We start from the raw sequence: 12836 nt of genomic DNA on the forward strand, positions 1-12836 counted from the left end.
TGAAGCGCTCAAGGGACCTCCCTTTGAACCGCTGCGGTCGGCTGGCCTCCGGCCCCTAACGCTGAAAACCGCTCTGCTACTTGCTCTAGCATCGGTCAAGCGTGTTGGCGATTTGCAGGCCCTCTCGGTGAGCCCTGCATGCCTTGAGTTTGGGCCCAATGACTCAAAGGTCATTTTAAAACCCAGGCACGGCTACGTACCTAAAGTGCTCTCAACGCCATTTAGAGCGCAGGTAGTTTCTCTCTCGGCTCTGCCTCTGTTGTCAGGTGAGCAGGAGCTGAATTTACTCTGCCCAGTGAGGGCTTTGAGGGTATACACTGAGCGGTCACAGCCGTTCAGGCAATCTGACCAGCTTTTTGTCTGCTTTGGTGGCCGCACCAAGGGGTCTTCGGTCTCAAAGCAACGCCTCTCGCGTTGGATAGTCGACGCTATCGCTCTATGTTACTCTTCTATGGGTCTTGAGTGCCCCATGGGAGTAAGAGCCCACTCCACTAGAGGGATGGCCTCTTCTTGGGCCTGGTCTAGTGGTGTCTCCATCAAGGACATCTGTGAGGCGGCCAGTTGGTCCTCGCCGTCCACTTTTGTCAGATTCTATAACCTGGACATCCCGACCTTGCACGCTCGGGTTCTTTCGGTTTGATACGACGGCCTCTTCAGACTCCGTCATCATACCACCTCCAGGGAGCTTGCTCCCTCTTAGCAGTGTTGCGTCAAGGGTTCGACGGCTCCGGCCCTCTCACTTATCCTCTGGGCCCCAAGGTGTTCAAGATAAGTCTTGTCGTTCTCTACCGTGGCACGGCGCGGTTGAATTCGTTCCCCATACGCAGTATGAGTGGAGTATCGAAAGGGAACGTACTCGGTTACGAACGTAACCTCGGTTCCCTGAGATACGGAACGAGTACTGCGTTATATGCCGTGCCACGAGGCTGCGGCTTCAGTGTCGTCGCTTCAGTCGTATGACCTGATTTCCTCTGGCGATTTGCCTGCTTATATAGCTATACGCCCCGCCCCCTTTTTTAGCGGGCTTTGGCGCGCTGCATCGCCACAGGCTCGCGCAGCTACGCAGCGCCGTCATTGGTTTTAAAAAAAGTTTCATATTAAACCAATGACAGTGCAGTTGCACTGCGTTATTGAAAAAAGGCTTCAGTATTGAGGAAAAAAGGAGCTTTTCCCCCATACGCAGTACTCGTTCCGTATCTCAGGGAACCGAGGTTACGTTCGTAACCGAGTACGTTTTTTCTATGGACTGCTTATTAGGTCTTATACAATAAAACTGGCATACAGGGTTAGTGAACTAGAAAAAAATGTCTTTCAATTGAAACATGACAAGCAAGAATGATCCATAGTACATGTTATGGTAACACGTACAATAGCACAACACACCGAAAGTTCTTCACATTCACAAGCTCATAGTTAAATGGTGTACTGTAAACTGTATATTACGTATTATAACTCAAACAATCATTTGTTATATTGCAAAGTCATGTGAAGACTTCAGCCTGCTTTATTTTTATTTAGAATATTTTTTTCGTCTAAAGATCAAGATGCTAGGAGAGGACAAATAAAAGTTTTAGAGATTAAAAAAAAAACACTTTATCATTAATTGACTCCAATGTAAACACAGTCACGCATAGATAATAGTTACAGTTCTGTTTAAATATGATGATAGTGGAATATAAATAGTACCAGACAATTTACCCATTGCTAAAACATTTTATTTAAACATTTCAGGAAATACAATAGGTGAATATTTGATAGGTTACTTACCTGTATCATTTAGTTCAGCCATAATTAACTGAGGTTATTACATACTGTATATAGGTGCATTGTGGTATACAGCATGCAAATATATGCTGTGGCAGCTCACTTATGAATTAGGTTAGGATAGTTGGCCATAACTGTAATTACTTATATTGATGAAATAGTGCATGTTATGACCTACTTTGAGGCAGGGTTGAGTACCAATTGTATAAACAGTATGCAGTTTTAAGCACCATCACTGAGATAGGTACGAAATCTCGTCTCTGGCATCTATGAAAAAATATTATGGAGATTTGATTCACTATTTTCGTCTTGCAATTGTGAGTTAATATCACACAATTTTGGCTCTACAATTGCACAATATTGAAACGTCAAGGCCGATTCTATTTTCTTTACTGAATATGAGGCGAGTTTAGAATGGCAGCATTTATTCTTGGTATTTATTTGCAGATGTGTTTAACAACATAGAAAATTGACATAACAAACAATTAACATAACATAACAATTGTCTGACACATTTTTTTTTTTTTTTTTTTGTACCCAGTTTAGATTAATTGTTTTAACATTAAATACCTGTAAACATCTACACATAGTTTTATATAGCTGTGAAGATGTCTTTGTAGTATAGCACAAATAAATTAATTGGCCTTGCTGTTTCAATAGTTGTCGAGGGGACTGTGTGTGTGTCTCACAATTGTGACTTATTTTTCATTTCACTATTAATGCAATTGAAATTTAATATCACACAAAATCGACTTTACATCTTGTAATTCTAAGTAAGAATTTCACAGATTCTGAAATTCGATAATATCTACCAACTGCATCTTAGTGCTTCTGTTTTAAATAATGAAACCACAGCAAAACGTATTCACAGCACTGTGTTAACAAGGAATGTAACCTATATAAAGCATTCTTTTCAATAGAAACTTCCCACTATGGGAGAAAGTCAGAACAGTATAGCATGCCTGTGGTGTCGGGTGGCTTGGATAGGGGTATGGTATAAAATGTCATAGCTGGGAGGTATTAACTAAAATATTAACATAAATATTAGAAAATCTAGACACAGATACTTTCTTTGATCAGGAGGTGTGGCCCAGACATGGACATGTCACAGATCAAGCAGCTTAGTGCAGAGAATTGCAATAAGAAAACCAGCAAAGGTTTATAATTATAACAAGTTGTGTGTCTATAAACTTTCTCTTACTGTGTTAAATTCTAGTACATATCTGTCAACTAAAGTAACATGTGCCATTCTACTAATAATATGCTGTATTTTGTGTCTTATTTCTCTGTTTCAGCAAGTTCAGGGTATGCAGGGTTGTCTCGTTGTGATCTGAATAAAGTAACCATACTCTTCCTCTTTGTCTCTGCAGTCCATCTCAGCCACTGCTGGACCGGTCTCTCCCTGACTTCAACACCTTCAGCTCAGTAGAGGACTGGCTGTCTGCTATTAAGATGTCTCAGTATAGAGACAATTTTCTCAACTCTGGCTTCACTTCCCTGCAACTTGTCACCCAGATTACTTCAGAGTAAGTCTATGGCTTGTTAGAATCATAACATATCACTGATAAAACCTTTCAGGGTAATCCTGTATTCAGTCAAGGTGACTGGATTTATATCCAGTAAAGCTTATATCCTCACACCGATTTCTAGTCAGAAATGATTCTCAGCAAGCCTTCATGGAGCTGTCAGTTCAGAAATATAGGTTAATAAAAAACAGTTTAGTTAAGACATTGACTTGTATCAACTATTATTCAACTATGTTTTCAACTATTTTATTTGTACTTTACCCAATAACATTAATTATTTATTACCCATTAACATTATAAAATTACATTTAACATGTATAAGTGTCTAGTCAAAATGAATTCAATGTAACACAAAAATGCCGCTCTGTCGTGCATAATACAATATATTTTGTAGACTTTAGAAGTATTGATTATGATAATTACATGCTGATTATTATGTAATTGCACAATTTAAAATCATTTATAGAATACAAATGGGTATAACATAATATATAATTAATATTTCAAAGCTGCTTAATCCTCGATTTTGATTGGACAAAAGCTTTCTATTCATTTTCTATAACAGCATAGGATAGCTTGTTCTACTATGTTGTCATTTCAATAGTGATTAGTGACATCCCTGTGTAATCTGAGCCAAGAAAAAACAAACAAAAAAAATGAAATACAGGAATATTAGAAATCATAGCCTACTGTTGACAGTTTTTGTATAACAGTCCTAAAATGTCCTAAAAATAATTCAGCTTATTCCTACATTAAGTATTTAAAAGTGCCTAGTACAAGAAGTAAGTTAAAAAAAAAGAGAGAGAGAGAGTATAAGCTGTATTTTGCAGAGATAATATTGAAAGGTCATTGCTTGAGAATAATTACTGGAATTGCTGACAGAAAGAAATGTATAGTGGCTTATTTATTTACTTATTTACTTACTTACTTACTTACTTACTTACTTATATTTTCATCGACCTGAAACACCTTCCTAGAGGCCATTTTTGGAATAGACTGCTTGCGAGGTGGGTGTTGTCGATAATGATTGCATTCCACATTCATTTTAATCTGAGGGTGTAAATGTTCAGGATATAAACTGATAGGAGCTAGAACAGTTAATAGATGGCCATGTTGCAAGTATTACTAGGCACAGGTTTACTGTATGCAGGAAAACATTTTCCTCTCATACAGATTTGAAAACTTTATCTGACATTTCCATATGACAGTATTCAAAAAAAAAAAAAAAATAACGAAACCCGTTATTAACCCTAAATGTACCTCTACAGATGTTTTTTTATATATAATTGTGAGAGCCTTGGAAAAGCAAAAAGCTCTCCGTAATCATACATTCCTGATATGAATGAAGTATTTCTGCTCATATTCAACAATTCTAGAGAGGCAATTTCTCTTCAGTCTCCTGACAAGCTTGTAAAGGTCTGAAGCTGTGATGAGTAGACTGCTTTTGTTAGAAGTAAATTAGTGAACCTAGGCTTAATGACTTACATTAGTGTGCATGCACATACAGCTTTCATCTGCTTTCATATTCAGGAGTTTGTGGAAGGTGTTTTTTATTTTTATTTTTGTATGTGATTTAAAAAAAAATAAAAAATCCTGTTTCTACATTTGTCTCTATACCTTTAAATCTTTAAATCTCTATACCTTTAAATCCACCCCCTGTTCTTTTATGTCTTTAATAGTGAGGCTTCTGTCTTATCTTTCTCCCTGTGCCGGTTTTGGCTGGCTCAGTCCACATACCTTTTGAATTCTCTATATTATTCTGTGTATTTCATCTCTCTATCCCTCCTGTTATACTTCCTGTTTTTTTTGTTTTTTTTTTTACAGAGAATAATATTGTGATTCATGTCACATGCAGAGTATAGGGTTACAATTTTTACTGCATACATAGAATAACTAATAGCCATAATAATAATAATAATTAAAATAAAAGCATGTATGTTCTCCCAGACTCTACATAATGCTGTGGGCATCAGATGAGTGAATGAATGCTGTTAATTAATTAATTAATACCTGCCTTTTATTGGCGTCATTTTATTATTACCCAGTGGTGTAAATAGAAGAATTTTATTTACGTATTTTATCTGTAATTTAACAGACTTGCCCTTTGATTATACTAAAACTAAACTAAAACTAAACTAAAACTAAAACTAAAACATGTATTTGTGTATTTACAGATTTTTGTCAGTATTATCACATTATCGCAAAACTTACACCAACTCTTTTCATGTTTAAGTTTAAATACAGATACCTACCTGTCTTCAATCGCTTTTCCCTCTATGTTCATATATACCTCAATCCCAGGCCCTGATATAGCTAAGCTCTGTTTCTTTTAATAAACAAATCCTCAAGGTCTGACTTGAGCATTCAGTGATGCTTTTCTGCTCAGTATCTTTGTAAAGAGCGGTTGTCCAATCGAAGTCAAGGCATTTCCACCTATAGTGTTGACGGACTGGATGTCAACTATGTGTTTTTGGTGGCATTCTGATATTTGATAAGAACATTAATTGAAGCACTTGACCTGTATCTCTGTAATCGTTTGCATTGAACTGCTGCCACATGATTGGCTGATTGCATGAACGAGCCAGTGTACACGTGTTCATAAAATAGTGAGTGTATTTACAGTAGAAATGTATGAATAGCATTATACAGTTTAATGCCAATATAGTAAGGAAAACCACATGCTTAATGCTTAAAATGCTAATAATAAATAAAATATGAAGAGAATCAATTAAAAATGATCCATTCCATCTTTAACCACTTTGTCGGTATATGCATTGATAGAGACTTCATGCTCTGGATATGGGCATCAATGGATCCAGCTTTTTTATATATTTATTGTTGTATCTCCTTTCTTTCTGACAGAGACTTGTTGAGGATAGGTGTGACTCTGGCCGGCCACCAGAAGAAGATCCTGAGCAACGTGCAGACCATGCAGATGAACCAGTGTCAGTCTCCCACAGCACTGGCATGACTACAGCAGGCGCCAGTCGACGGGCCAGGCATCCTGCTCAGCTTGCAGGAGCGGGTGAGCACTGGCACATCGGAGCGCGCCAGGGTTGAGACGATCATTCTGATCTGATAAAGAGACACACGTCCTGATACACACTACATTTGTGTAAAGAGAGAACAAAACAGGGATACCTGTCTCTCTGTCATCAATCTGTCTCTGGCTGTACATACAGGATATCCATCCAGCTATTATTGTTCAAGCAAAAACGATCCATTTCTAATATCAAGAAAAAAGGGTACTTATTTTTCCACCCCTTTCAATTTGCTCACGATTCACCCTGCTGATTCTTTTCTTTTTCTAAAACTGTGAGTGCAACTGAGGATCTACTACGAAGGGAAAAAAGCACCTCCTGATGCACTTTTATTGGTTGCTGTTATATAATTATTTTCTTTTCTGTTGAAACAAAATACAGCTATACCTCGTAGTCTTCTGCTTCCCAGCATCACTACCTGACAGCCGGCTTTGCCAAAGGACATCTTGAAAGGCCTGTGTGTATATCTTTAAATAAATATGAATATATCTCTGGAGTAAACCTTCATATTGAAGGTGCTTTCTAACAGATACATATGTGCATACTTTTCTCCTGCTTGTGTTTTGGGCACAGTGTGCATTGTGGGGATAATACTGGACTCATGGTAGACTCCCAAGAAAAGGAATTTAATGTAGTCAAGCTAGGGAAATGAAATGGAGCCCAAAACTATTTGCTTCAAAGATGTGTGGCTGTCTTGGAGCCAAACACTGTAGAAATGTGATTTTAATTGTGTATAAATAACATGTAGGGTAAAGCAAACAAAACCTTCAGGCTACCAAACTGGACAATGTACTGTATATTGTGAAGGTTTCCATGCTGATGAACACTTAAAATTTGTACAGTTCTTCTTCTTCTTCTTCTTCTTCTTCTTCTTCTTCTTCTTCTTCTTCTTCTTCTTCTTCTTCTCTTCTTCTTCTTCCTCTTCTTCTTCCTCTTCTTCTTTTTTCTTTTCTTTTCCTTTCTTTATAATCCTCTCTAAGTTTCTCCTGTTCGTTTGTGTTGGAGTGTTTGGACAGCTCTGTGTGTGTGCGTTTGTGTGTGTGTGTGTGTGTGTGTGTGTGTGTGTTCACTACCTAAACTCTCTGGTATGTCCATGTTAGTGTTATTGCACTGTTAGATATGCTGTACTAATGTTCGTCTTCGAAACAGGGTCTTCAAAAGTCGCTAATCAAGTGTTTACATGTACAATTATCTGATGAGCATATAGTCAGCTAGTGCTAGGATGATAAACATGAGTCTCTCTCTCTCTCACACACACACATGCACATATTCACACAAATACCCAATTATTGTGTAGGGCAGGAAGCACCATATGTGTTCAGATAGCATTGTTACACCTAGTGCACAAGGTCCCTGACATCAGTCTCGTGCAAAGAGTGACTGGTCATCTTTGGCTAGGCTGTACATCTGCACGAACCTTTGTAAACAGATGCCCAGTGCCCTATCAGTGAACACATTCTCCTGAAAGTGATAACTGAACTCTCTCTCTCTCTCTCTCTCTCACACACACACACAGACACACACACACAAAGGCTTTAGCCTATGTCCTGCTCTCTCTTTTTTGGTTGCCACGGTGAGCCCTATGAAAGTAGCAAGACCTTGCTTACTATTGATGGGGTGGGCAAGAGGGTCATATTCTGCCGGCTTGAGATGAAGAAAGAAGCATTATTCTAGTTTGGAAATTAATGAGCAAAAGATTCAGGGTGAGGGTGCTGAAAGCAAAATTTCTCTCTCTCCGTCTCTCTCCTTGTGCCCTTATTTTATGCTTGCTTTCTTTTCTTCTCTTGTGAACATTTATTATTAGGAGTAGTGAGGGTTATGAAAATACAGAGAGACCTTTCACAGAACTGTGTGTTACGAATCAATGCATGTTTGTTTAGAGATCACCTTCTTCTTCTTCTTCTTCTTCTTCTTCTTCTTCTTCTTCTTTCAGTTCCAGAAAACAGGACAGGGATTTCTTTGACACTGAGATGTGAGAGTGGGATGGGCTACTGTTGTACTTCTGGTTGGCACAGACTATGTATAGAATGAAAGATGGATGGATGGATGTATAAATAACAGGAAGAAAGGATGAGTGGATGTTTGGTATGTTGGGTAGATGGATGGGCAATGGATAGATGCCTGGAGGAATGGATGGTATGGCAGTGGATATTTTGATGGATGGTTGAATCTTTGGATGGAAGGACGAACCAATGGTTGGACAGTCGGTTGTTGAAAAATCGAGTTACTAATTAAAATAGAAATACACAAATCTGACTAATATGTTCTTAATTATGTCACATTCGATACAACCTGCATCAAACATTGAATATTTTATTGAGTCTAAAAAGATTTTTGCAACATAAAACATTCATTTAAATCACGCATGAGCTGCAAACTATTTAAATCAAGTGAATGTGCGTATCTGGTGGTAACCTGAAAAGCAATCAATGGTGTGTTTTGATTAGTATTAACTGATCAGCTTTGTAAATGTAAAGGGGTATTCTGGCATAAAATGTTGTTTAATATTATTTCCTGTCATTTAATATTTTAATATTCTAGATAGAAAGAGAAGCAGAGTATTATATCTCTGGGGTTTCTATTGCTGTCCTGTTGTATCTACTGCCACAGTGTTCTAGCTCTACCAATACTCATCATTAATGAAATACATCATATAATCTAAAGGATTTCAAGCAGAATGTAGCACTAAAGCCAAGATTCATTTGAAGATTTCATTTGTAGTAAATACAAATGAAGTGGCAAAAACTAACGACTATAAAAAGAGATGATTTTTCATTTTTGCCAGAATGTCCCTTTAGGTCTGTCTGTACAATCCATGGACATGAAAGCGTGTGTTTCTCTGTTCTTATCATATCTTGTTCCAGACCTTTCCTCCTTATTCTTATCCTTTCTCGTTATTACCAAAGAAAAAAAAATGTACACAAAGAAAAAAGATGGCAGTGTTGAGTCTCTCCTCGAGGAGATTCATCTCGTGTCCAGGAAATGTGTCTAAGAGAACGTGGATGTGTGTTACACTGGGATTTGCTGCTTTTATTCTAATTCTATCACTTTGCTTGAAGTGTAACACACATAATTCTGTGCAGTTCTATCCCTTATACCAGTTTCTTTTTTAGCCTGCCAACAGCAGAGCAAAGCATGTCACGTCTGTATGTTCCTGCACGGCTCACACACACTGGCAAATGCTGGATTTGGTGTCTGGGTGTAGGGCTATGTATGGAGGTGTGTGTGCATGAGATTAAAACTACTGTCTGGAACACAGATATAATGCCCTTGTACACAAATACAGTAAGGATAAGAGTATGTTGAGAGAAAGAGACATAGAGAGAGAGTGAAAGAGAGAGAGAGAGAGAGAGAGAGAGAGAGAGAGAGAGAGAGAGAGAGAGAGAGAGAGGTGATATGGACACTAGAAGCATGGCATGGACACACGTTCCCACATTTATGTATATATAGATTTAAAGGAAATGCCCTTCATTTCCAGCTTTGTGTCTCTGTATAGTTAAAACCTGTTTATTGTGATGAGTATGTCAGAGTTTGTAACTGTAACTTTCTGAGAAATATTGTACTAAAAACACACTCAATAAAGATCTTGGTAGTCCAGAACTCACACACTGTGCATATGTGTCATGTTCAAGGTTTCTAGTGAAAAGGCACAATGTTTCTTTCTCTTGTTTTATATTTAATTTGAAAGGCAAGAGGTGAATGAGCTTTGAGAATGAAACCAATTTGTCATTGTGTCAAAAGAAAAAAAAAAAACGTGTGGGAAAGAGGGTACCGCTACCGGTGCGAAAGTGTATGTACTAAGATTGCATTGCAATGAGAAAAAAGTGAGAGAGACAGAAATTAGCTTTGTTAAATACCACATAATGAATAAAATGGTTAAAACTGGAAACCAGTTTTATTAAAATGACTTATAATTTCATTGCAGCTCATTGCCATCCCTTACTATAGATTCACATTACTGCAAACTGAGTTTAGCTTTTTTTAGTGGGTCTGGTGGACCCGCTGCATTTTTGGGTTTTTAATTCAACACAATCAAAATTTTTTTATTTTAAAATACTCTACAGATGTTTACTTCATCCCAATTACAAGCAATATAAACAGCATATATGATTAATATTTGCCCTTTACCTTTATTACATCACATTTTTTAATTAAAGTGCTACTCATTTTTTGGTGTTTTTTTAATAAAATGTAATAAAAAAAAGAAAATCTAATTTAATCAAGTTATGAGTGGGGAAAAAATCAACAATTTTACAAGGAAGCAAAGTTTTTCAAAACTATTGACGTTTATGAATATGGGTCCCACAGACCTGAACAACATACAAGGGTTAACCTCGAACTGCTCTTTGGATCCTGCCTTATCTTCAAGTCTCTGTTGGTAAATAAATATAAATATTAATATTGTTGCACTTTCTTTGTGATTCCGCTAACGTACCACCTTAATTTTGCATATACTGTGTGGTTTGACTTCTGGCTATTTTCTGTACTTTCTTTTTATTTTGTCCCATTTTTATCATTGCCAGTTAACTATTATGTGACAGCAACCAACCTGGAATGGTAAGAGCTAATTAATGTGTGTGCATTTGTGTCAGTGTAACTCATAATTATTATTGTCCCAAGTTTAAAGGAGTTTATTGCAGTTTATTGCAGTGACATATAAGTCATATATCAAAATATCAATGTGTCAAACACAATGTGGTCTCCAAAAAAATATGGATTTATACAAAATCAAGTCAGGCAAAAATGGAATGGCTCAAAACCTTTTTCCGTGCAGTTATTGTTGTTTTTGTGCAAAAAAAAAACAGAAAGTTGCCAGAAATTTGATTTTAGCGCTTCTGCTTAACCCTTTTGACCAGCACACTGACACACAGTAGAAATAGTATTGTACCTAATGTACTCTGCTTGTGAGTGTTTAGTTTCACTACTAACTTACCCACTTGTTACAGTATTAATACATTTACACATTTTAGTTTAGTTTACTGTGTGCCACAAAAAAAGAACTGCCACAAAAAGTATGGATTTGTAGACCTTTTTACTTACATATATATTCTATAATAAAATTACATTTTTTTTCCCATATCATGCAGCTTTACTTCCATATGCCAGAATAGTAAAGCACTGTAGCATGAGTGCAGACAAATTCAATTCACCTACACTTATATGCATAAAATAGTGCTGGCACTAAAACTGTGAGCTTTTCTGTTTCAGCATAACTCATACAGATATAATGAATACTTATAATCTCAGTGCACTTTCTCAGATTACTATGCAGAAAAGAAAGGCTTTATTTCAAAAATCACTGTCCTCGTTTCCTTAAAAGCATCATACTCATCACTTAGATGGATTTTTATAAAATCCTTTATTGCAGCAAAACGATTTTTTTTCAAATGAGTTTTGCAAATGGTACAAAGCAAAGAGTCACTGAAGAATGAGCACTGTCATTGAATACAGGGTGCATTCAAAGTACTTTATGAAATAATAAAAGTATGGCATGATCTTAAATCAAGAGTTTCTGGTTACTGAAAAACTACAGCTTTTTATATGCTATCATTTTGTATACGGAGTACCATATTTCTATGCATGGAGTTCATAGCTGTTCCATCAACAATATCTTGTGGCCTGTTCGCATATATTAGTCTATTTGTTCTGTTTGAAACAAAGTAAAGTTAATTCTTAGTTTGTTTTATTTTTATATAAAAAAGAAAACAAAGCTTTAGCAGGTGTGCAAAAAAAAAATCATAAAATTAGAGAGAACACAGCGCCAGCACTGAATAAATGATATATAATAAAATAATTATATATATTCAAAGCGTAAGAATGATTATTTTCTATAATTCTTTTCACAAAGATACATTTCCATCATTTAGATTAGTTTGTACTTTGGTGAAGCTCACATCTACAAAAATGCTGTATGCAACCCCAAAATACATGACAATCTTTGATTCTCTTCCTCTATTTTGGGGTCAAATAACTTCCACACTGTAATCAATTCATGCTTGACTTCACTTGAAACTGCAGAGATTTAGCTGACAGTTTATTTTTGTTTCATACACTGTGCTCCTCAAATAACTAAAAGAAGTACATTGAGGTAGAAAACACCCCAGGGTTCAATTCAAACAGACTAAGTTCTGCATATGCATATGAAAGCACACTGATTCATTATGTGAGGAAACAAGTATCTTAAAACTTCTCCTTCACACTCCCACTGCATTCTCAGGGCATTCACTGTGGACATGGTTTAACTTTCTTTCTACTCCCACTGTTTCCTCTTTAATTCTATTATCCAGAACCATGGCCGTTTTTATGCATTGTGACAGGTCATTTTTCACGCCAGCATTGGTAATGGGAGAAATCAATGCCAGGTCACGAAAATGCCATAATCTTACCCCCACCATTGCACTAATTGTCAATTATGCATGTTTAATGGCTATTTATTGGGGTAATTCTGCACATGGCTGGCGCTGCAAAACTCTTTGGTTTAATTGATGTGTTATCTTAAGGGATA

General features: G+C 36.8%; 1 protein-coding gene across 2 annotated transcripts in view; it reads left to right on the forward strand.

The window, feature by feature from the left end:
* LOC132846650 (ephrin type-B receptor 1-B) overlaps nucleotides 1–9935 on the forward strand; it is a 331052-nt gene extending 321117 nt beyond the window's left edge. For both annotated transcript variants that reach the window (XM_060871347.1, XM_060871355.1), the window contains 2 exons: nucleotides 3135–3290; nucleotides 6153–9935. In XM_060871347.1, coding sequence (XP_060727330.1) covers nucleotides 3135–3290; nucleotides 6153–6261 — 265 coding nt within the window. In that variant the 3' untranslated portion in view covers nucleotides 6262–9935. The remainder of the gene's footprint in view (nucleotides 1–3134; nucleotides 3291–6152) is intronic.
* Nucleotides 9936–12836: the final 2901 nt, after the last annotated feature.

The sequence above is a fragment of the Tachysurus vachellii genome, chromosome 1 (genome assembly GCF_030014155.1).
Source record: "Tachysurus vachellii isolate PV-2020 chromosome 1, HZAU_Pvac_v1, whole genome shotgun sequence".
NCBI classification, from domain to species: Eukaryota; Metazoa; Chordata; class Actinopteri; order Siluriformes; family Bagridae; genus Tachysurus; species Tachysurus vachellii.